Raw genomic sequence first — 24,685 nt, forward strand, 5'->3', positions numbered from 1 at the left:
AATAAGGTTATTCTAGACATCTTTCTAGTTCACTTGCATTTTAATTTTCTTTATTTTAAATCTTTAGGCAGGATCAATTTTTCGTTACATTTCTTCTTTTTTTTTCTTTTTTTTTTTTAAATTTTCTGCTAAGAAAAGCCTTTCTGAGTATAATTAGATACTTTAAATAGTCTACATGAGGTAACTTGAAATATTCTAAATTATGCAGGTAATTCAGGTCAGAGGTTCACTTGAAATACTTGTATGTGACTAATGAAGGCCAAATCTGATTTAGTGCAAAAATGAAAGCTGTTATTTTAGGCAATTGACTATAGCTTTGGATGAAAATAAGACAGCTGTATTCAGGATTTGTTTTTAAACACCCACATCTCAAGAAGTTAATTATAGGTTATAAACACAACCTGGGTCAACAAGTTGTGAGTTTGCGTGAAGACAGTACTTTTTACATAATACTTTTTGATTTATGTGTTGGATTATCAGTTTCTTCATATATTTTCCTATCCCAAGTTACTTCCCTTTCACAGCCATGAATACCTCATTTGAATGAGAATTCCTCATCTCCCAAGGCCATGTTCATTTAGAAGCCAATCTGTTTAATAAAGATGTTCCTTTAGACTGAAATTTACATCCAGTGTAATAGTAAAATTTTCTATGCAATGTTACAGCAAAAATGTCTTCCCTCAGGAAGAAAAAGGGACAAGTGGTTCTTAGAAGTTGCAAGCAAAACCAGTTATAGTGGAAGGAAGACAAAAGTCCTTTTTTTTGTCACTTTTTGTCCCATCCCCACAAATCTATTCTCAGATGGGGAATATTCCCAATTTTACCCTGCATTCATATTTCCCGATCCCTGTCCATTACCAATTTTCAAACTAAGTCCATATAGTAACTTCTTTCGGAAAACAGGTAAGTATGAATTTTGAGTGGTGAGTTAGTTGGACAGGAGAGTGGAGAAACTTGAGGTTTAGAGTTGGTTTGTTTTGATTGTGCAGGGGGCAGGATGTTAGGGAGAAAAGGACTCCTAAACTGGGTCCTCGAACCCTGTGCAATAGATACTTGTTAGCAACAGAGCCAACCTTTCTAACCTTACTTGGTTGACATATAAGGTACACCTAATAACTGATGTATGTAAACGTTCCACATTACAGGGAAATATATTGGCGTGGGTGCATTTTAATGACGGGATACTACTGACACTTTATCAGATTGTGCAGAACAGTTGTAGAGATCTTCCACCCTGTAATACAGTGTATGTTAGATCAACCAAACCCCACTAATTAAATACTATTGCCATAACTGTATTCTTAGCATAAACCAATCTTGGAAATGGAGGATTAGAGTCCACAAAGTTAGGATTAAAGAGATGAGTGGATGAGTCCACACAATTTTATCCATAGTAAAAAATTTAATGTTATTTTAAAATGTTGATGCTTCCCTCTTAAATTGTTTGTCATCTTATTTACTGTTCGTTATTTCTCATGCATATTGATAAAATGAGTAATATTAGAGATCTCATTAAGTGGCTGCTGAAGAATTCAAGAGTTTAAAAACTGATGTTTTTGATCGTTCTAACCGAATCCTGCCGTTGACTAGTTGTGGAGGCTTGAGCAAACTTGAACTACTTCGAACATGAGTGGCCTCACCTGTGAAAACGGGGCTCAGCTGAGAAATTATGAGAACCACAAGATGTTTTCCAGAATCTTCTTCCACCTATCTCAGCCCTCAGGTGCCACTAACACTGACCGCCGACTGTGTCCCTCACAATGACACCCGACGTGGCCCCGCCTCCGCCCCCTCCCGCCGCGACCCCGCCTCCGCCCCCTCCCGCCGCGACCCCGCCTCCTCCCGTCCCGGCCCCACCTCCCTGCCGCCGCGGCCCTGCCTCCTTCCCACGCGGCTTTTTCCGGCCTAAAGCCCGCCCCCGTCCCATGCGGAGCCGCGTCCGCCGGCGCCGGCACCGCCCCCTCCGCGCATCCGCGTGCCGCAGCCCGCGCCGCCAGTCCCCGCCGCGCGCCTCCGCTGTCCGGCGCCGCTGCCGCCGCCGCCGCCGCGCTCGCTGGCTGGCCCAGTGCGGGCGCCGGGCTCCCGCCGCGGGAGAGGACCGTCAGCGCCGTCGCCGCCACTTCGACCCGGGCCCGGGTCCCGGCCACGCCCCGGGCCCCGGCCCCAGCCCCCCGCCCGGCCGGGCGATGAAGTGTCACTACGAGGCGCTGGGGGTGCGGCGCGACGCCAGCGAGGATGAACTCAAGAAGGCCTATCGAAAGCTGGCCCTGAAATGGCACCCCGGTAACTATTCCGCACCCGCCGCGGTCCTTCGCAAACCCCGGCCTCGCGACCCTTTTTACCCCTTTCCCCGGAGTAACTCCGGGAACCTGGCTGTGCCTCGACGTACCCGCTCTGTAACTCCCCTCGTCCTGATGACTGCCCGGGACCCCGTCCGGCCTCCGGTCGGCGGCCGGTTGGCCCCTGCGCGGCCGTCCCGAGGAGCGTCCTCCCCACTTGGCGACGCAGCCCTCCTCCTCCACCAGGCTTTACTCGAACTCCGGGAACCCGGTCCCTTTCCAGACGCCACCCCACCTCTCCTCACGGTGCCTGCATTGCCACTTGATGGGGAAAGACAACATTCTAGCAACTTCACTTGCTCCAGAGGGAGGAGTCAGGAATTCTTAACCTAGTCCTGCTCTGGCTTGTTCCTTGCTTGAGTCCCCTGCTGCTCTGCTTCCCCTGGCTTTTCCTGCTACTTAAGTGTAATTTATGGCTTCTGCGTTGTTGAAATTAATTAAGACAGAGGAGCTAGTATCAGTGTTAGCTAGCCATGCCTTTTTTTTCTCTTTTAGTAGGATGTTTGAGCAGACCCTGTACGTAGGCTATTCAGCAGATTTTAATGAGAGTTTTAATTGGGTGTCTTTCCTTGTGTGTTTACTTAGAAGTGTGCTTCGTTTGAATGTTTTATTTGGTTGTAGTCCAGGCTTGTGTGACTTTGGTGAAGTACTCTGATCTTCCAGACTGGGAAACTAAGACAGTAGTCGAATCTCAGCTTTCTGAGGTTTATAAGAGGCTTTCATATTAGCACTGATCAATAAGTACGTTTATAGAGTCTCCAGTATATGCGAGTCACTACACGGTAGATTCTGAAATGCTGAGACAGAACCTCAGTCTTGCTGGAAAACATGCCTTACTCACAACGAAAAATTAAATACAAGTACAAATAAAATAGCACAATGGGTATAATTGGTAATTGGATTAATAGAACTAATAATGCCCCAGGAATTCAGAAGAGGGAGTTTTCACTATGCACTGAGGCGTTGAGGCTTCTCCTTGGTAGAGGAGCCTGGATTTTAGCTGGGTCCTAGACGAATGGAATTGGGAAAAGTGAACTTCACAGTGTGGGCAAGAGCACGTGATGGGCAAAAGATGGTCCAGGGAACAGTTTGACTGAAGGCAGTGTTTATTGAAAGTCTGAAAATATGGGATGAGACAGCTGTTGGAAAAGAGCAGGACCCAAAGTCAAGGTAATGTCTGTAGTTGATGAAACAAGAAATAAAGATACGGGTTTGTTACTTAAAGTTACAATGATTACAAGCAGAAGAACTAAAAAGATCTGGTATGTATTGGAAGGGAAGAGGTAAATGAACTAAATGTTCATCACAGCTGGAAGTCAGTAGCTATATCCAAAAAAACTAATAAATCCGAAATTGTGTAGTAGCATGTTCTTAGAGTAAGTAATAGGGGATCCTATTAGAAATCGTGTTAGGAATTAGAAGGAATTTAGGAATTTGTTGACTCTGGTGGGAAAGTGTAAGGAAGAGGGTCAATGCTTGTGACCGAATGCATAATTTTGATGACAATATTAAAACATTTTTGAGTAGTAGTTTTGAAGTGAGATTGTAAAGGGCCTTGAATTTTAGGCTAAGGACTGTGAAATTTGTTTTTCCAATAATGGAGAGTTGAGGCTGGCTTTATTAAGAGGTCTTGGAACTGTGACGTCAACAGAGGACTAAAGAGGGATGGAGACAGAAGTCAGGCACAGTCCACCCTGCGAAGGTAAGGGCCCAGGCCAGGCTTCGCGTCAGTGGGAGGGGTAAGGCAGGATCAGAGATGTTGTAAAGGAAAAATTCCCAGCTTTGGTGATTATTTGCAAATCAATAATCAAGGAAATGCAAGGAAGAAAGACGCAAATGTTACTAAAATACTAGTTGACTACTTTGAAACTGAACCTGTTATTAACTAAATGTGACTATCTTCTCTGAATGTCATCATTCATAGCATCCTGAATATCTTTTGGTTCGAAGATGCTTATCCATTTAAGGGATAAATACTCTCCCAGGAGATGCATGATTTTGATGTACTTTGCTGGCTCATTAACTTGTTAGCGTGCCATTCAACAAGTGTTTAATGTCTTCTAAGTGCAAGGTACTGTGTTAGATGTTTCTGAGGTTAACACATGGGCTTTGCTTTCAAGAATAATGTGTACCTCAAGTAGAGAGGCTGCCCATTTTTCATGGTAAAAAAAGATACATTTATTTCTTATATTTAAGAACTAAGAATAATTTCTAGTAGGGTCAACAGAACTACCTAGTGAGATCACTCCTTGTGAAAGGCAGGCTTTCAGTAATTTATCTGATGACTGTTCCCTGAGCAGTTGACTGTATGAAGGAGACAGGAATGGACCCTGCCCTGCTGGCGCAGCGGTCTTCCGGGTGACACTGAGAGGAAAACACAATTTTAATCCGTTGAGAGAAGGACAGTATGAGGGCAAATGGAAGGTGCTTACGAGTACATGGACCCACCGACCTGAGTTTATGTGTGAGTGGGGTAGATGTGCGTCCCTGAAGAAGTGACATCTTAGGTCAAGACCTAACGCAGGAATCAGATAATACAGGTGGAGGGAGGCAAGAGAAAGCATGGCGGAGTCCAGGAAGGGGAAAGGGGAACATGGCCAGGTAAGTAAGTAGGAGGCAGGTCTTGAAGGTTGTGGCAAACTGGATTAGGTAGATTGCATTTTAACTAAGGGCATAGGGAAGCCATTGAAGACTTGGAAGCAGGGGAGATGATAGCTTTCTGTTTTTTTAAGTCTCTCTTTGGCTATAGTGGGGAGAATGGATCGGAGCAGGCAAGACTAGAGGTAAGGAGACCAGGAGGTCAAGGGTGCAGTGAAGTCACCCAGGATGAGATAGGACCCAGGGATGGAAACTCGGAGGCAAGTGCCCAAATTCTCAGTGAGTAAGGGGAAGTGATTGGGAGGTGAGTACACAGTGAGGAGGGCAAAGGTGGTGGAGCCAAATGGTCTGCATCTCAGAGGAATGCTAGTTTGTCTTTGGGGGTGAATAAAGGGTCAGTGACCAGGGCCAGCTCCAGGGCCAGACCTGCCCATCGAAGGCTGTGGCTGAAGGAGGCTTGAGAGGGAAGCCCTGCAGGGAAGGTGTTCTCAGGGAGCCTGGCTTCAGTCAAGGCTGGGCTTAAAAGGCACAATTCATGGAATCTTCCAGAAGGCACTGTAGAAAGGTTTGGGAGGGAGTGGAAGAGGGCATGAATGGATGAAGAGAAAAGCACAGAGAGTAATGTGAGAATGCCTTTTAAACTTCGATGACTGGATTTGCAATACCTGTGGCTTTTGTATTTGGCAAATAATAAATGTGGGCTTTCTGTGTTTTAAATTACTGCTTTTTAACTTCTTACTCTCATGCTTTTAGATCTCAGTTCAACCTTATAGTCAACCAGTTCAGGCATATTTAAGTGAAATAAAAAGCCATATGACAGATTGAAAAATTCCTTAAGAAAGAAGCTTTAGTAAGAGATTAGATCTTATTTTCAGGTGGCACATTCATGGGTTTTATGTGTTTAGAAGCTTTAGCTTTCTTCAACTTCTTTGGGGGAGGAAAGAAAGGAGTGGGAAGAAACAGGACGAAAAGTACAGTACTGATTAAAAGGTGAAGAAGAACCACCCACCTACCACCCCAAAACAGTCACCTTTTTTGTTTTATGTGGGAAGATTTATTTGCTGGCTTTTTCTGCCATTTTACTTTCAATCAAACTCTGCTTTTTTTTTTTTGGTTGTATCTTCACTGTCTGGGGAAACCTACTTTCAGGCTCCCTCACACCCTATTGGCGGGCGTCAGACCCTTGCAGGCTGTGGGCAAGAGGCTTCCAGTCTTCACCATGTGGGCTTCTCCATAGGCCTCCTGAGTGTCTTCACGCTGTGGCCGCTGGCTACTCCCAGAGTGATCCGAGAGAGCGCCAGGGCCCAAGATAGAAACTGCAGTCTTTTGTAAACTAATCTCAGAAGTGACATACCGTGCCATCATCACTTCTGCTGCCTGCTGTGGGCCATACAGACCAACCCTGGTGATTTGGGAGGGGACTGCACAGGAGCGCGAATACGCCAGGCGGTGGTGATCCCTGGGGGCCATCTTGGAAGCTGGCCACCACCCTGAGGCAAAGATGCTTCTGAATTCCAAGGTTAAGGGAGCACAGCTAACGGAAGAATAATTAGTATATCTTTTTAAAACTTTATGAGATTTATTTTGGTATATGTTGATAAGAAAAAAAACTTGACAATGTGAACAATAAACAATCTAACACTAAATAGTTAACACTTTTTCTACAACTGGTTTCTCTCTATATGTTATTCCTTCTAAAGATAAATTGTATGCTACTCAGGGTTTTTCATTTGTGGATATCTAGGTTGAGTGCTCAATGATGTATCAAGACTTAGGGAAAAGCATGAAATCCACTCAAGTAGATACAGGTTCTGATTTATCAGCTGTGATCCAGTAACTCTTTGCTTTTCTCTAGTTGTTTTTCTTTGTTTTGAACACTCCTCTGTTTGTGGCATTTGTGATGGGAGAGATCCTTTTTAGATTTTGATGACTAAATTTCTTTGCCTTTATATTTTAACAGATAAAAATCTGGATAATGCCGCAGAAGCAGCTGAACAATTTAAATTAATCCAAGCAGCATATGATGTGTTGAGCGACCCTCAGGAAAGAGCATGGTGAGCGTCACGCTATCCTTCCTGTCCCAGTGTATTTTGTTGGGAAGAATTGTCATTAGAGGGTTTTTTTTTGTTTGTTTTTTTTAACTAATACATGAAGGGATTTTTGGTATGTTCTAAGGCTTTGGACACTTACTCATTATTTAAAAAGCAGTATTTGAGTAGGAAGGAACCTTAGAGATGATTTCTCCAACACTTGATTTTATAGATAGTGAAACAAACTGGAAATATTAGTTTTAATTTTGATACTTACTAAATGGGGTCTCTTTGGTGCATGACAAGTTTACTAATATCAGACAAGGAAGGATGTTTGTCCTTAAACAGATAATAGTATTTTAATACAAGAATTCTAGTATTTTCCCAAGAACTACTTTATATGAAGAAATTGAGTTAAGCTTCTACATCTATGACAAATAACTTTTACTAGTGATGGACCTTTTCCAATCAAAAATTCCTATGTTGGAAGTTGTGAGTTTTTAGATTTTTGGTGAACTTTTTGCTCCAAATGAATAGGTTTTAAGCCCTGACAAAGCTGTGAGATCCTGCTCCTCCAAAGAACATGGCTGCTCGGTGCTCCCACACAAGTCTTCTGTGCGTTAAATAGTGTATAGCACAGCCGGCTGTCTGGAGAGAGAGGCTGTGAAGAAAATTCTTCTAAAATTGTCTTTTATATGAAAATCAGAGAGAGAATCCTAAATTTTTCTCCTCCCAAGGACATTGGAGATCTGACCTTAGAAATGGTTTTACCTTCCTTTGGGAACTGTGAGATTCATTCCTGATTTCCTTTCGCTCTAGCCTCTTCTCTAGATCAGGTTGTTTTTCTGCTCCAAGGATTCCCTTGTCGTTCTGTTGAAAGCTCCTGCCTGTCAACGCTCCGTTATCTGGAGGCAATACTGTGCATTGGCTGGGAGCACAGTCCTTCCAGGGCAGGCAGACCTGGTTGTGAATTCTAGCTTTGCTGCTTACTGGCTTAATGATTACGGACAACAAGTTACTTAAAACCACTGAGCTTCAATTTCCTGTTACAACAAACAGGGATAATAACTAACTTTACAGAGTTATTATGAGGGGTAATTTCGTGTGGAAGTAGCTCCTAGATTGTTTACATAAACATAGCAAGAGTCTTATTCTGGTACATGCTGGTGGATGCCCAACCCCTAATGTATAATTAGTCTGTGGACCACTACTGTCCTATGTAGTAGTGTTTCTGTCCTGTGAAAATGCAGCCACCTTTCTGGGAGAGTCATGGAAATTCCTTGGCTTATTAAATTCCCCTGTTCATATGGGCTAGTACTATATAGTTCCTGAAATGTACTAGAAATTGCAGTCATAGTTTTAATCAGCAATTTTATGAAAAATTAAGTCTTTTCATGTTGTTTTTTTCCTTAAAACTTTTTGGTTGTGGGTTGGAACATTAAAATGTACAATAACATTTTGGCTGTTTCAGAGTAAGGAGTCCTTTTGAATTCCTATGTATTCAGCCTTCATTGATGCCAACTTTTGTTTGTTTAGGTATGATAATCATAGAGAGGCTCTGCTCAAAGGTGGGCTTGATGGCGAATATCAAGATGACAGCTTAGATTTGCTTCACTATTTCACTGTTACCTGTTACTCTGGTTATGGAGATGATGAAAAGGTAAGAAATGAACTCATAATTTCTTATCAATCACTTAAGACTCTCAAATACAAAGAGAATTTATAATAGAAATTGAAACAGTGTTCATTTTGAAAACTGCAAAAACACTGCCTTCATATTAAACTGTTGGCATATAAATACCCCCATTTGAAGCTTAAATGCACTTGTGATAACAAGAGCTTGGGTCTGTAGTTCTTTAATATTAAAGTTTTTTATGTTACATTTTAAAATCTTATTCTATGATGAGACTACAAAAGTATTAAGAATTTGTGTTCTGTGAACTGTTTTTTAGGGCTTTTATACGGTGTATCGTAATGTTTTTGAAATGATTGCGAAGGAAGAGCTAGAATCTGTACTAGAAGAGGAAGCGGAGGGTTTTCCGACTTTTGGAGACTCCCAGAGTGACTATGATACGGTAAGAGAGAAATGTGTTGCCGTTTTCTGATTAGCATTTGTCAGTGTGTCTTTTCCCCATTTCGTTATTTTAAAAAAAATGAACTCTAGTTCTCAGCCCTGTACTTCCTGGTAGCCTCCCCTTTTTTACTTTTCCCTCCTTATTGACGATGGTCCCATCCTATTAATGTCTTCATTAAATTCATACTGAAGAGTGATTTAGTTTGTTAAAGGCTTAGAAGGACTATCTTTTCCTTTGGTTCATTGTAATGTTATGTATATGAAGAAAAATGTTTGCATCATTAATGTTTGTCACCTTACTAAAAAAAAAAAAATCTAAATGAAAAACTAGCATTTTACCTATTTTCTTTGTCTCTAGGTAGTCCACCCTTTCTACGCTTATTGGCAGAGTTTTTGCACTCAAAAGAACTTTGCTTGGAAAGAGGAATATGATACTCGACAAGCTTCTAACCGCTGGGAGAAACGAGCTATGGAAAAAGAAAACAAAAAGATTCGAGACAAAGCAAGGAAAGAGAAGAATGAGCTTGTTCGTCAGCTGGTGGCTTTCATTCGTAAGAGAGATAAAAGAGTGCAGGCTCATCGGAAACTGGTGGAAGAACAAAACGCAGAAAAGGCAAGGAAAGCCGAAGAGAGGAGGCGGCAACAGAAGCTAAAGCAGGCACAGTACGTACTGCAGGGCCGGATCCTTTTCTAAATACAGGTGTGGAGTCAGAGGAAGCATCAGTAGATCCCCACCATGTGCTTTCGTGCTGGGTTAAGTCATCATCCTGGCTTCATGCTTTTTTTTAATCCTGACATTGGACAGTGGGTTTTCATCTACTGTGGAAAAACTTTTTTTTAAGTTGGATGTTTTCCTTTCAAGGCCCTTTATATTTGAGATCGTTTACCGACTCTTGTAAAACTTGATACCAACGAACGTTAACTGAGTTCTTAGTCTGTACAAGGCTCTGCTCTAATGCTTTTCTCACAATTTTCTATGAAGTGAGTTCTGGTTTTTATCCTCGTTCTTTTGAGAAAACGAGGCAAACAGGCCCACGATCACATGGCTAGTAAGTCAGAGAGGTGGGAATTGGAGCTAAGAAGGCAGTCCAGTGCCCTTCTTTTAACTATGATGCAGTACTGCCTCTTTGTCAGTATACTCTCAGATACTTAGTTCATTTTAGTGCGTTTAGAGTTTTGTTGTTTTGAGTTACTGTAAAAACATTGTGTCCAGAGCGTTATAGCATTCTTTAAAAAATTACTTCTTAAAATTTCTACCTGCTCCGCCCCTCGTCTTTGAAAATTAGCATTTTACTTGACACTTAGGACTCAGAACCACCTGAAGACTTCTAATAAGTCACCAAGAGTTACATATTTGAAAACCTGTTATCTAGTAGAACAATTAAAATCAGCCACATAACAGATTTAAGTGACTTTGCTTATTTTAACTCAGCACAGGTTTTAAATTTGTAAACACTGACAACTTGGGAAGAAGAAGCTTTTCTTCCTAGGGGGTAGGTTTTAAGCCTAAAGAGTAAGTAAAACCAATGCAGAGACTGTATGTGTTTATAGATTAGCGGAGCAGTACAAAGAGCAGAGCTGGATGACGCTGGCCAATTTGGAGAAGGAGCTCAGGGAGATGGAGGCACAGTATGAAAAGGAATTTGGAGACGGGTCAGATGAAGATGAAATGGAGGAACATGAGCTCAAAGACGGACAGGATGGTAACTTCTTTCAACCATTAAGAATCTTTAGAAAATGTTTTCGTGCATAGGGCTTGTACACTCAGGATGCTTCCAGGTGCCAGTAAGGGGACTCGGGGGTAAGACAACAGGGAATGGGAGAGTGCGTCAAAATCTGGAGAATACCTGAGTTCTAGAGTTTTCATGTTTGTTTGTTTTTTATGTGATGTCTCCCAACTTTTAAATGTAGTAAATAATGAAAATGAAAGACACTAGTGTATGGGCCAAGGAAAGGTAGTCTATTGAAGTCATCTAATTCTGGTAATTTGATTAACAAACTCTTTCCTGACTGTGTTTTCAACAGCTTATGTTTCTGGCTGTATAAATACAGAGGGTGCCAAAAAAATGTACACACATTTTAAGAAAGGAAAACTGTACTAAAATTGTAATAATATGTACGAAAAGCAAAAGATGAATACAAGTCATGTTTGACTTCAAATACAAGAGGTGCTCAAAGTGATTACCATCGCCGTAATTTTAATACAGTTTTTTCCTTTCTTAAAATGTGTATACATTTTTTTGCACCCTCTGTATATTGACAAGTGGGCATATTGACAGGTGTGACTGACAAGTTATTTAAAAAAAATGCAATTAAGCAGTAGGTCGTTTTAATAGCAGCTCTTTCCAGAAAAGCTGATATTGCACAGGAGCCTCTGTGGTGTATATAAATTCTTTCTCTCATTTCTGACTTTGTGGAAGGGCTCTTGGAAGTGAAGCACTTTTTGGAAGTGCTGAATTATTTACAAATGTGCTTTTTCAGACTAATATTCTAAATGATAAAATGATAGGCTTCTATTCAAAATAATTAGGAAATGAAATGTTTTATTAATGAATTAGAAGTAGTATGTGTGAAAGTGCTTTGAAAATTATAAAGCATTCTATAAATGTGATGTGTAATTATTTAGTGTTCTACAATTTATAAAGTGCCTTCACATACAAGATCTCATTTGATCCTCTGACAATAGCCTTTAAATATACGTTTTACTCATAGAATTAGCTGCATTTTACTGAGGAAGAAACTAAGACTCTGAGAAGCTGTGGCATATGCTTGAGAACATAGGACCATTTTTAGATACAGATTTTGACTTCAAATCCAGCATTTTTTATTAACTGTTTGATTAAAATTTATTTCATATTAACTATTTGATTTTTCAAAGTTTATTTCATGTATACGATATATTGAAAGTATACATATAATTGTAAAATAATACCACGTACTAAGCATTGGATTATTTTGATCATTTATGATTTCAATGAGAATGTCCTTCAGAATCATATTAACATCACTTATTATAAAGAACCATACTGTAGAATATAGAAGAGATACTTTGGGATCTTTATTGGTCCCATAATAAATCAATGGTGGCAGTTTTTTCTTTTTTGTAAAGATAGACTGGTATTGTACAAAGACTTTCAATTGAGCTTTTTAAAGTTTAGATTTTTAGACTGTATTGATAGTAATTATTCCATTGTCATAAAACTTCAACCTTATAAAAAAGTTTGTAAAGATAATGCTAAACTTCCCATGTAATATGTTCTGAGCTGTCTAATAATTATGGAATGTCACAGGTTAAGTTTGTTTAAGCATTTGAGACTAGATTACAGTTATAAATATGTTTTTACTAAATCTTGCTCAAGAGGTAAATTAAAAAAACTTTGTTGAAAAAATTGCTTTGTGGTAGAACTATCATCAAAGTAACGTTTGATTTTCTGAACTTAGCTCACACCCAAGATTTTGAGAATTTTTTCTTTTCTTCTAAGTAGCTTTATGAAAAGAACTTGAAAAGTAAAGTGATATATTTGATTTATTTATCCCTTATAATTTAGTGCTTCTTTTAAAAAGGTTAACTCAAATCCTGATAACATCATGTTTTTTTTTTTTTTTTTTTGGTAAAGAAATATTTTATTTCTAATTTGTGTGCAACTTTAGATCCTTACTAAAGAGATGTAGTTTGTTAACATGTTTTGAGTTTGTGTTCTAATCAAACAGGCTTCTTACTGTAGGTTTCCTTCTTGTAGGTAAAGATAGTGACGAAGCCGAGGATGCAGAGCTTTATGATGGCCTGTATTGCCCAGCGTGTGACAAGTCGTTCAAGACGGAAAAGGCGTAAGTTTAATATCTTTGCGCTCACCCTTTCTTTTGAGGCGGAATGTAACGCTTTGAAAGTCCTAGAAAGAAAGTGCTGGTAGCAGTTGATCGCTAGGCCTCACATGTCACCCCTGAGGGGTTTCTGACCTGGGGAAGAAGAAGGATGTGGACCAGCAGTTAAACTATTGTGCTGACTCTCAATTGTGCCAGTATTCCTGTGGCATAGCTGCGTTTCAAACATGTACGCTGTCTCCAGAAAGAGATGCTACTTGTTTTGGCAAAGAAGGCATAGTCACACAGGCAAGGAGCCTAGACCCAAGGTAATGGTCTCTCTCTTGTTGGTGGCAGACTCACTTCCAGCCTCAAGCTCCCGTATAGGTCATTGCTGCCAACACAGGATAGTATATTTGTTGAAGTGGAAGGACTTTATCTTGTGAGAACAATGGCAAAGAGAGAAGTGTTAAAAAGGATACTGTTATAAAGGGGGTAAAGGAAATGAGAAAATGTGGTTATCAGTAAGGGAAAAAAGCAAAAGATGTGCAGTAAAGAGGAAAGGAGACCAAAGGATGAAAATGAGGGTGTGTGAGTCCCAAATGGTCTTACTGGATAATCCCCAAGGAAAGTGGGGAGAGGCAGAAAAGTTAGAAAAAGCAAGAAAACCAAAGCAACAATGAAGGAGATTTTTTAAAATTATTTTTTATTGGGAAATAATGTCAGACTTAACAAATTGCAAGAATAGAATAAAGAGCACCTGAGTCACGTGTTGCTCACACGTTGCCTCATTTGCCTGTGCTTGTTCTCTTTCACTACACACATACAGCTTTTTCCTGAGTAATTTGAGACTAGGTAACATACATAATACACCTTTACCTCTAAGTACTTGAGTACATATTTCTTACCAATAAGGACATTGTCTTACATAATCACAGTACAGCTGTCAGGGTCAGGAAATTTACGACACTGATACGGTACTTCTGTCTCCCTCACTGCACACATTCTGCTTTTGTCAGGTGATTCTTAATGTCCTGTATGGCATCTTTCCCGCTTTGACAAAGGATCTGGTCTAGGATCATGTATTGCATTTATTTAGTTTATTTTCATATGGTTCAGTTCTCTTGTTTGTGTCATTGATAGTCCAGAATACTGGCCCTTTGAAGTATTTCTCAAATATTTTAAAAATATTTCTCTCCTTTTGGGTTTGTTTCCTCATTGTTAGATTCAACTTATGCGTGTCCAGCTGGAATGCTCCATAAACACGGGTTGCTCTCAGGGTTTCCTATCTTGAGGCACGTAATGTCTGTCTGCCCCTCATTGGTGCTGATCATTTTGATCACCCACTCAAGATGTCCAGTTTTCTCACTATAAAGTTAGTGTTTTTTTCTCTGGCAACATGTGTTTATTTCCTTAGAGTGTGTTTAACCTGTGGGGAAATGCTTTAAAACTGTGCAAATATCTTGTTCCTCGTCAAAATTTCCTTCCCAAATTTAGCCTCTGTTGATGATTTCAGCTTGTACCAGTCTGCACTGCGATGGTCCCAAAATTAAGTTTCTTTGGTGCCAGTGCTTCTACATTAGTCATCATTTGGCCTTCTGTAAACAAGAGCCCTCCCTTTCCCCCATTTCTCTGTCTGAATTTATGAATTTTTTTCATTGCCTTATAATTCATTACTGCCCTTTTCATGCTCAAATTTTTCTAGATGTAGTTAGTGAGAGTTCCTTCCACCTGGCTCCTATGTCCTTTTCATGTGTCCCAATCATATTTTTGAGCACTTAGTTTCTGGCACGAGATGTTCTAGTTTCTCCAAGGAACCTTGATCTGAAGGAGAATTTTAGTGGGAAAGAGTAACATCCCAGATTAGAAAACCAAAATCAGACCAGATGAGATAAAGTTAATATTGACACAAGTTTCCTATTTTCTAGTTAATCTAACTCGTGTAGCTGAAGTGTCGTCAACTCTTTTTTGAGGTATTGCTTAGTTGTCCTTGGGGCCCTGAACTAGGCTTTGCTCCGAGGGGCAGAGAGGTGTCTGAACTCACATTTCGGGTTGTGGGGTGAGAAGGGAGACCCCTCTTGAGAAAGTGAAAGACAGCTGCTGAAAACAATCAAAAGAAGGTAAACTGTTCTTATACTTCAAAGCCTCATATCACCACTTCTCAAATCCACGGTGTCTTTTTAAAGTTAGAATTGTTGTTTTTTACGTTCCTAGTGATCCCTCGAAGCCCATAGCATGACCTGGAATATCTGAGCACTTAGCAAATAATGAGTAAGAGGAAACAGTGGAGAAGGCTTGAATTTAAAAAATTGGAAAAAAAGAAATTAATAGAGAATTTGACCAAAAAATAAAAAAATAATAAAAAAACAAGGAGAAAGTATGTAGACAAAAGGACAGAGGAAGGGGAGAGTGCTGGGTCACAGGAAAGAAGAGCAGAGTCCTGGGCTTCTGGTGTATTTAGTGCCTACGAAATCCTGACAGAGTTCTGTTTCTTTTTATAGTATCACTCACACTTTGCTTAGTTAATCAGAAAAAAGTGAAATTTAAGTTGGTTGCACTTATCCAGCAACACATTTGGGCACATACGACGTAATCCTGTTGCAGTTACTTACATCAGATTGTTCTTTCAGTATGAGGAATCATGAAAAATCCAAGAAGCATCGGGAAATGGTTGCCCTGTTAAAACAACAGTTGGAGGAGGAGGAAGAACATTTTTCAGGACCTCAGACTGGTGAAAATCTATTAAATGCCAATTCTGAGGAAGACGTGGAGGATGCACCAAAACAAAAGTACTTCTGAAAATGTCACTAGACATACTTATCCCATTTAGAGATTGCATCGAAGTGCTTTTTTATCTCAAAGATGTTATTCTATTGGCTAACATTTTCTGCACTTCTTCTAGTTAAAGGAACTTTATAGTATTGATATGGGTAAAGACATAATGTTAAATATAATTTTTACAGACTATTCTGACTATTTTAAAAGCAGTTTTGCACCTGAGTATTTGATAATGCTGATTACTATCAATTGAGCCACTGTTATAATTTTCTAAAATGATGTGAATATTTTCCTTTTAATGTTTTATGATATTAAGTAATTTTGAATTTTACTCTTCTCTGTATCACTAGTATTTCAATATTTTCTTTTTTCACTTAGTAAGTCTTCACAAAGTCAAATATTTGACATTTTGATTTATCTGTGTTCTTAGGCTTTCTAAAAAACAGAAGAAAAAGAAACAGAAACCCACGCAGGTATGTTAAAAAGTATTGTTAACATTAAAAATCAAATATGGAATTATAATGCTCTTCACTATATTCAGTATATCTTGTATTCAGGAGAGGGACTTTCGCTTTATAATTTCATGTTGATTGTATAACAGATTAAAAGGAGCTGAAAATATTTTCTTGTTTCAGCTCATGCCCTACATGTATGTAGCTAATTTATTTAATTGCCGTTGTCAGTGTATTTAAGAATTTTGCCTGTGGAGTTCCACTAATATTAATTAGCTGAATGACCATATTAAAAAAATATGTATCTGGATACATATAGTGGTAAGGTTTTTCAGTCAAGACAATTAAAATCGGAAACATGAAAATCTAAGGACTGGTCATTGTCTATCCAAGTTTATTCTGCCAATAACATAAATGAAATTTTGCAAAAACATTCGGTTAGAAACTTGCAATGAATGTGCATATTGAAAAAATGTTCTTTTATATCACTCAGAAATTTAAGTAGTTTAAGTATTTCACAGCCAGGCTCCAAATTTAATCTCTTATCTCAAGAATTATAGTCATCCCTCAGTATCTGCAGAGAATCGGTTCCAGGACCTCTGCAGAAACCAAAATCCACAGATGCTCAAGTCCCTTATCCTACATGGTGTAGAACAGTGCATACAGTGGTCTTTTTGCATCTGCGGGTTCCCAACTGCGGATCGAAAATACTGTTTTCATTTGTTTAATCCAAGGATGCAAAACCTGCAGGTACGGAGGGACAACTGTATTTTTACATAGAAGGGTATTATGTTGATACATATGTGTAATACAGTCTCGTGGGTGTATTGGAACTTATTTAAACAAAATGAGCTTGTCCTATTTACTAAGGATATTTGATGGTCCTGAAGGGAATGGAATTGATTTTAATCTAATTATATTAGCTTGTATTAAGTATTAAATACAGTTAAATACAGTTCTTTTAAATAACTGAAAATATTTTCAAGAAAACCTAGGTAAATATGAAAATAATTTTTCATAAAACTTTAAATTTTGGCTTATGGTTGTATATTTGTAATTCTTATCTGTTTCATATTCCAAAAATGATACATGACACAATGATACATGAGTTAATCACTGTTAAAATTGTGACGTGGAACTTTTTGCTTCAGTTATTAAACCATGTAGCAAGTTATGTTCCTTTTTTAAAGTGACTCATATCGCTTTTACAAAGTTTTTAACAAAACTTTGATCCAAAGACTCTGCAGTCCTTAGTTTAAAACACTTTCTTTCTTCTTTGTGTGTGCCAGAACCATTAGAATAAAGACAAAATAAAATGGAGAGGAATTTATTGATACCTAACCCACCCTCACCTCATCTCAAATCATGAAGGATAGATCTAAAGATTGCAATAATAAACGTGTATTTGTATTCTTCCCAATGAAGATGCTTCAGTTTACCACCTCACTTTCCCCTCTAAAGCCATATTCCTTGATAATACCGCTCATTTATGATTTCTGGTGATATCAGGGAGAAAGCCCCCATTTAGACCTAGTTTTATGTAGCACTTTTCCTGATACTTTGTAAGTTCTTTTTGAAGGGGAAGGTAGTATGGAGACAAGTGCAGGTAGATTAAAGAGCAGGAAGCAGCAAATACTGAGAATTTGTGCAACTTCAGATTGGGAGAGTTCCGTATGGACAAAAACAAATTGCATAAGCCAACAAGGATTGTAAAAGAAAACCCCCAAAACTGACATTGAATGTAAACAAATGACCCTGGCTGACAAGAATTAATCCAAAAAACTTAAACACGGTACTCTGAATGAACACTATCCATGGGAAGTTCTAAAGACAAAATTAACTGCAAAAAAACAAATCTTGGACTTTATTTAGTAGACTTTTTGGTAGTATTAGTGTGGTATTACAGAAACCATTTTATGCGTATTATAGGATACAGCAAATGAGTACCGTCAGCCCTCTGTCTTCAGGTTCTGTATCTGCAGATTCAACCAATTGCAGAATCAAAAATATTAAAAAAAAAAAGATCCAGAATGTTGATCCTTAAACAATACGGTATAACAACTATTTACATGGCACTTACATTGTATTCGCTATTATAAGTGATCTAAAGATGATGTAAAGTATATGGGAAGATGTACGTGGGTTATATGCAAATACTCTGCTATTTTATATAAGGAACTTGAGCATCTGTGGATTTTTGGTATCCTTGGGGGAGTCCTGGCACCATTCCCTCGTGGATACTGAGGGATGATTATAAATATATTAATGTTGGGAACCAGATTCCCTTGTGGAAGAAGGGAAACACAGATACAGATTGAGGGAAAGAGAAAGAGAATACTGTTCTGCTGGACTGGAATTGGATATACCAGTGTGAGCTCATGATTTAAAATAAGTGTATTAGCTGTGTACACTGTGACCGCCTACAAGCAGTAACACCTGGTAGCAAGGAGCATACCTAGTTCACACATCTTGGTTTCTAAGTGGCCTTCCCCAGCTGTAGGAGTCAGAGTTTGATCCTTGGAGAAATGGCTGGTTGCAGGGCTAGGACAGGGAAAGTGCAAGGGTCATCTGTACTAAAAACTGAGAAAGTATTCAAATATCAGTGGGGATACATCAGAACTACCTAGCACTCAGCTTAAAGCCCTGACAAATTTGGGAAAATGGGAGTCATCAAAAAGACTGATGATGTTATTTTTACATTGATTTTGTGATATATTTTTACACATTGATTTTGTTAAAAAAAAAATCATGTATCTATATTGACACACTGATATACTGAGCGTCAAAAGAGAGTTGGAGAAAGGAGGCAAACAGGAAGACTTCATTACAGAAGAATATGAATTAGTACAAATGCAAAGGGCAGGACTAATAGAAGCAGAAAAAGCACTGTTATGCATCCACCAATATAATAAATGGTTCACAAGAATCACTAGTACCAGATCCATTGGGTGAATAGGTGTTAGGAAACAGGGTGGTCACACAATCTCAAAGTAGCACTGCACAACTGACTAAGAAAGGAAAAAGGTACTTTAGAAATGTCTGGCAATACCACCTTAGCCAAATGACCAGACTTTAATGGCTGAAAAATGGGACAAAGTGACATTTTACCTTCTGATGTAACATACAGAGAAGAACACAAGCTTTATCCTTAAACTGTTTTTGCTAGAAACCTTTCGCCTGAATCTAATCATGAGGAAAGAGTCAGACAAAGCCAAACTATGTAATTCTACAGAACAGTCATCAAATTTTCAATACCATAAAAGAAAAAGAAGGAATAAAAGAGATTAGAAAGATACAACAACTAAATGGAACATATAATCCTTGATTATATCCACTCGGGTTATAAAAAAATGACATTATTGGAATATGAATATGGATTGTGTAACAGATAATATCAGTGTTACATTCTTGTGTATGAAGAGGATATTGTGGATATGTAGGAGAAAGTTTTTGTTCTTAGGAGAAACATGGTGAAGTGTCATGCCTGCACCTTTCCTAGGTCAGAGGGGAAAAGTGTGTGTGTAGAGACAGAGAATAAGGGAGGAAACAAATGTGGAATATGTTACCCAAAACAACAAAATATTCACGCTTAATGAAGATAATTTGCCATGCATCTTCCTTTTATAATGCCTATGTGTTGTTTTTCTTATTTTTTTCCTGACTATAAAAGGAATAGTTGCTCATTGCAGATTATTTGGAAAATATAGAAAAATATAAATAACATCCCTAACTCTGCTTATAGATAGTACTTAATGTTGAATTAAATAGTGATCAGATGTTATGTATAATCTCTCTTCAACTTTTGCTAATATGTTGTATTTTCCACATAATTGGATCACTATCTTTTGGAAACATGATTTTTAAGAGCTTCATAATTTTCCTTCATATATTCAACTTATTGAATATCTGGACTGTTTCCAATTTTTCACGAATTTAGTATTTCTGTAATGAGCATTCATGTTCTTAAATTATTGTCTGCCCTTTTTTTTAATTTCCTGAAGATATACTCCAACCGGAGTGCACAGGATGTTATCATTGTTTATTTGGCAACATAAGAAGCCAGTATTATTATAGTATTTCTTTTGTAATGCATACATGTTTATAACCTAGAATTATGATGATAATTTCAATGAAAATGGAACTGGAGAAGGAGTAAAGGTTCAACCAGAAGATACCAGCTCAAATCATGACAGTGCCAAAGAAATGGAAGCTAGTCCCCAAGAAAATGTCAGTGTCATAGAGACTGTCGAACTGTGTGATGACGCAAAAAATGAAGCTAAAAGGTAAGTCAGAGGTGCATTTTTCTACTTAATACTGGTTGTAAGGATATTTTTCATATGTCAAATAGACTCTCCTTTTCCATGATTGATGGGGTAAATTAGATGTATCTGTGACTTATTTGTAAACCCAGACATAGGTACATGTGTATATAGATGAAGCGTGTTGGAAGAGAATGCTAGAGCGATGTGCTCATGACATTTCAACAACAGGGCCAAAATCAGAAAGAAGCTACTTTGATCCAGTTTTTGTTTCCCTTATCTTGCCAAGGTTCTTTCTTTGTCCTGGATCAGTAAATCCTTGACACTCGTGAGAACTGATGAGGCTATGTCCCACTCGCTGGGAGCATGACTAACCGAATCTCCATGCTCATGACAGTCATTCTGTGTTCAGCCCCGCTGACCACATGCGGGTAATACCCAGAGCTTGGAGCTTTCTGGCTCAAAGGAGCCCTGGAATCCTGGTGCCGCCCCAGCCCGTCATGATTGGTGAGGGGTCTCAGTCACGGGAGGTAGTACTTCCTCTCCTTGTGTGACATATTTGTCCCCCTCCTCTCTTCCTCTATAGCAGAATAAGAGGAAAGATCTGAAGAGTAAGTAGCCTCATGTTGTTGTCATAGGACCAAGTAAAACAGTTCAAATGACAGTCAGGTGGGAAATGCTTAACACTGGGGCAGCAGTGAAGGGGCGGGGAGTGTACTTAGGGGCCCGGGCTTTAGGTGGCATAAATGAGGGAAACACGTTCTGGGGCCTAGCATAGGGCTGTGGCTGTACCAACCGGTAATGCAGGAGCTTGGGAGAGCTGAAAGCTGGAGGGGGAAGTTACACACCACTCTGATGCTAGATGTTTGTTCTAGTTTTACAAATGAGGAAACTGAGTCTCAGGTTAAGTGACTTGCCTGAGAACAAAAGCTGGTAAGTGGAAAAGCTGGCACTTAATCCCTGTCTGCCTGACTCCTTGAAAGCACCCAGGTCAGCTAGCCCCGTGGGGCCTAAGTGACCTGCACAGGTCTGTTGGGAGCTGCTTCGTGGGCGTGAGGAGTGGACCAAAGGATGGGGCTCCAGAACCCTGCCTGTCTCCTTCATCTAGAGCTAACATTGTTCCATTTGTTTTCCATATTGTTTTGACATGGGAGTTCATTTGGGGAGAAAAAGGGTTCTCATTGCTAAAAGTAAGACTTTGAATTCAAATGATTTCTTCACTGTTGAGTGGCAGTGCTGGGATAGAGGTGCAAACACGCGCACGCACACACACACGTACACGCACCGGGTGGCCTGACTCCAGTACCTTTCTGTGGGATCCCTCTGCTGCTTCCCTACCGTGCAGTGATGCTGGCCACCTAGTGGGAAGTTCTTCATTAGAAAACGTGTGTGTATCTAGAGTACTTTTAGAAAATAAAACTCTTAGATATTAGCTTGAGAGATGTAGCTGCTGTCTTTCATAGTATGATAAATTGTTCTTCAGGAATATTACCCTAAATTTCCTTGGATATATTTGTAGCATATCTGTGATGATATTATGTAAATTAGTAAATGCTAATCTGTAGCCTTATATGCCATTGTGTCCTTTTCTGAATACTGCATAATGTTATGTTAACACTCCTAATCAGCATCTTTTAAAGGTACAGGCACACCTTACAGATATTGTGGGTTCGGTTCCAGACCACCGCAATAAAGCCAGTCGTAACCTTTTTACTGGTGGAGGGTCTTGACTTCAATTTGTAAAAAACACAAAATCTGTAAAGTACAATAAAATGAGGTATGCCTGTATAGGCCATTTAACTTAATGCAGACTCTTGAAGAATAGTATGGCAGAATTATCATAATTTACTCATTATAACCCATTTTGTTCTGTAAGTATAGTTGCACTCAGATTTTACCCTAAGAATTTGGTTAGCGTAAATGTATGCAATGAATAAGGAAAAATAAAATGCATATAGAAAATTGAATAGAGAAATGTTCAGGAGTTGTTCAGGACTATACTGGCTGGCACTTTCTGGGTTAAAGGGTACGTGGATGGGGTGGGTACACACCAGATCAGCAGAAAGGACATAATCTTTTAATAAAAGAAAATTCTTCACGTTAAATTTAATTTTATGGAAGTGTATTACAGTGTGTTTATTTTTCTTCCATTGTGGAACTGTTGAAATGTTTGTCATAGACTGGATGAGGTTCAAAAGTTGTGTTTTGGGGGAGCCACACTTAATGTCAGAGTATTTCTGAGTACTGATGCTTGGGTGCGAAGATGATCTGCTTCAATAAATGGAGTATTAAGTGCTTTGCTTTTTTAACTAAAACACACCGTATAAAAGCTCAGAGAATTGTAGGGGCCTTGTTTTACCTTATGTTTCAACTGTTTTAACTAAATTCCTTAATTTTTGTGTCAAATTTGATACCTAATGTGATCTCTAAAGTTGCTCTTTAAAGCTGTTCACTTGAACTGTTAAAGTTAATTAATTTGGCCATTAAAATTAATTAGCCTTTAAAGTGCATGTCATTCTTTTGAGTCTTCTTGGGAGCAAAATGACAATTAAAAGGGGTACATTATTATTAGATTATGCTGAATTCTTGCACTTATTTTCCAGTGTTCCTAAACCCAAAGGAAAGAAAGCCAAAGATACGAAAAAATCTGTCAAAGTACCTGCTGAACCACAGACAGTGGTAGGTTAAAATCATGCTGACATGTCTTCAGTGGATCTTGTTGTTAAAACAATATAATCTAAATTCTTAATTCTCATTCTAAAGATGTAAATGTGTGTTTGGTGAGCCCTTCTGCACCTGCTGCATAGTTGGGGCTCCATCAACAGTTTCCCATGACAAATGTGGAATTTATATATGTGCTAGTGTCATTTTTTTCCTAATTATTTTTTTCAGTTACAGTTGACATTCAGTATTACTCTATATTAGTTTCAGATATACAGCATAGTAGTTAAACATTTATATAATTTCTGCAGTGATCCCCCAATTGGTCTAGTACCCATCTGGCACTTTACATAGTTGTTGCAACATTACTGACTATACTCTCTATGTGGTACTTTACATACCCATGACTATTTTCTAACTACCCATTTGTATTTCTTAATTTCGTCACCTTTTTCACCCAGCTCCCCTCTCCTCTGGCAATCATTAGTTCTCTGTATCTATGAGTCTGTTTTTGTTGTGTTTGTTCATTTATTTTGTCTTTTACATTCCACATATAAGTGAGATCATATGGTATTTGTCCTTCTCAGTCTGACTTAATGTGCTTAGCATTATACCTTCTAGCATAATACCGTCTATCCATGTTGTCACATCATTTTTCTTTTCTTTAAAAAGTAGCATATGGGAAATATCAGCCCTTACCAGAACAGTTACTATTCTGTTTTCTGTTACTTTGAAATCTAAAGCCTTGGTGTAGTCCACGTGGTACATGCTATTGAATGTCTCAGGTCTCTTAAAGTCGATGGTGTTGGTTATTGGGACTTAAGTTCCAAGAACACCTGCCTCAGTTGAGTCCCTCTTAGTGGCTGTCCATTTTGTTAGAAGATCTTTCTTTGGTAATTGTTTGATATTTGATCTTGACATGAAAGCATAAAATACTGCTCTCAGATATTAACACATGGCTTTTATTTATGATTTTCTTTCCTCTTCTCAGAATGATGTTCTTATCAGCTGCACAACCTGCCATAGTGAATTTCCATCCCGGAATAAACTTTTTGACCATCTAAAGACCACAGGTCATGCAAGATCACCTTCATCGTCTTCTTTAAACAGTGTAACAAGCAGTCGGGGCAAGAAAGAGAAACGTAAAAACAGATAGACATTCTGCCAATGCTTCTTCTTTTTGATTGTCTCTAGATTTTGAAACCAAAAACTGAACTGAAATCATCTAAAGAGTTAAAATTTCAGTTGATGTGCAATTTATTGCATTGTGGGAGATTATTTTTTATCTTGTAAAAACATTTTTTTCATTTAATATATATTTTTAAACATTTCATTAGTGACTGAATTCTACTTTTGCCATCTGAATTGACTTGAATAACTCAAAACAGGTAAATATTGTAAGGTATGCATTCTTGATTTCTGTTGTCTCGTGGACAAAAATGTATGGGGAGAATTAAATTATTTTAACACATAGAAATCCCCCTTTCTGTTTTATTTTGTGAATTTCACTTTAAGTATTTTTATACGATTCACTGCTTTTTGTATCTTATATTTTGTTATGCTTCATCATATATCAAAAATTCCAGATCATTTTAAAATCATCATAGATTTTTTTTCTACATGATACCATGATTCCAGTTCTAATTTTAAAATTATTTCGAACCTATTGTTGATTACTGTATTTTATTCCCTT

The 24,685-nt window shown here is 38.6% G+C and overlaps 1 protein-coding gene across 1 annotated transcript; it reads left to right on the top strand.

The window, feature by feature from the left end:
• The first annotated feature begins 1,971 nt into the window (after positions 1–1,971).
• On the top strand, positions 1,972–24,477 carry DNAJC21 (DnaJ heat shock protein family (Hsp40) member C21). The gene is made up of 12 exons (XM_033111237.1): positions 1,972–2,283; positions 6,898–6,991; positions 8,504–8,627; positions 8,920–9,042; positions 9,400–9,704; positions 10,593–10,744; positions 12,782–12,869; positions 15,473–15,631; positions 16,051–16,093; positions 20,183–20,355; positions 22,935–23,010; positions 23,984–24,477. The coding sequence occupies exons 1-12, from the start codon at positions 2,187–2,189 to the stop codon at positions 24,146–24,148; spliced, it is 1,599 nt and encodes a 532-aa protein (XP_032967128.1). The 5' UTR covers positions 1,972–2,186; the 3' UTR covers positions 24,149–24,477.
• Positions 24,478–24,685: the final 208 nt, after the last annotated feature.

The sequence above is a fragment of the Rhinolophus ferrumequinum genome, chromosome 7, assembly GCF_004115265.2.
Source record: "Rhinolophus ferrumequinum isolate MPI-CBG mRhiFer1 chromosome 7, mRhiFer1_v1.p, whole genome shotgun sequence".
In the NCBI taxonomy this organism is placed as follows: Eukaryota; Metazoa; Chordata; class Mammalia; order Chiroptera; family Rhinolophidae; genus Rhinolophus; species Rhinolophus ferrumequinum.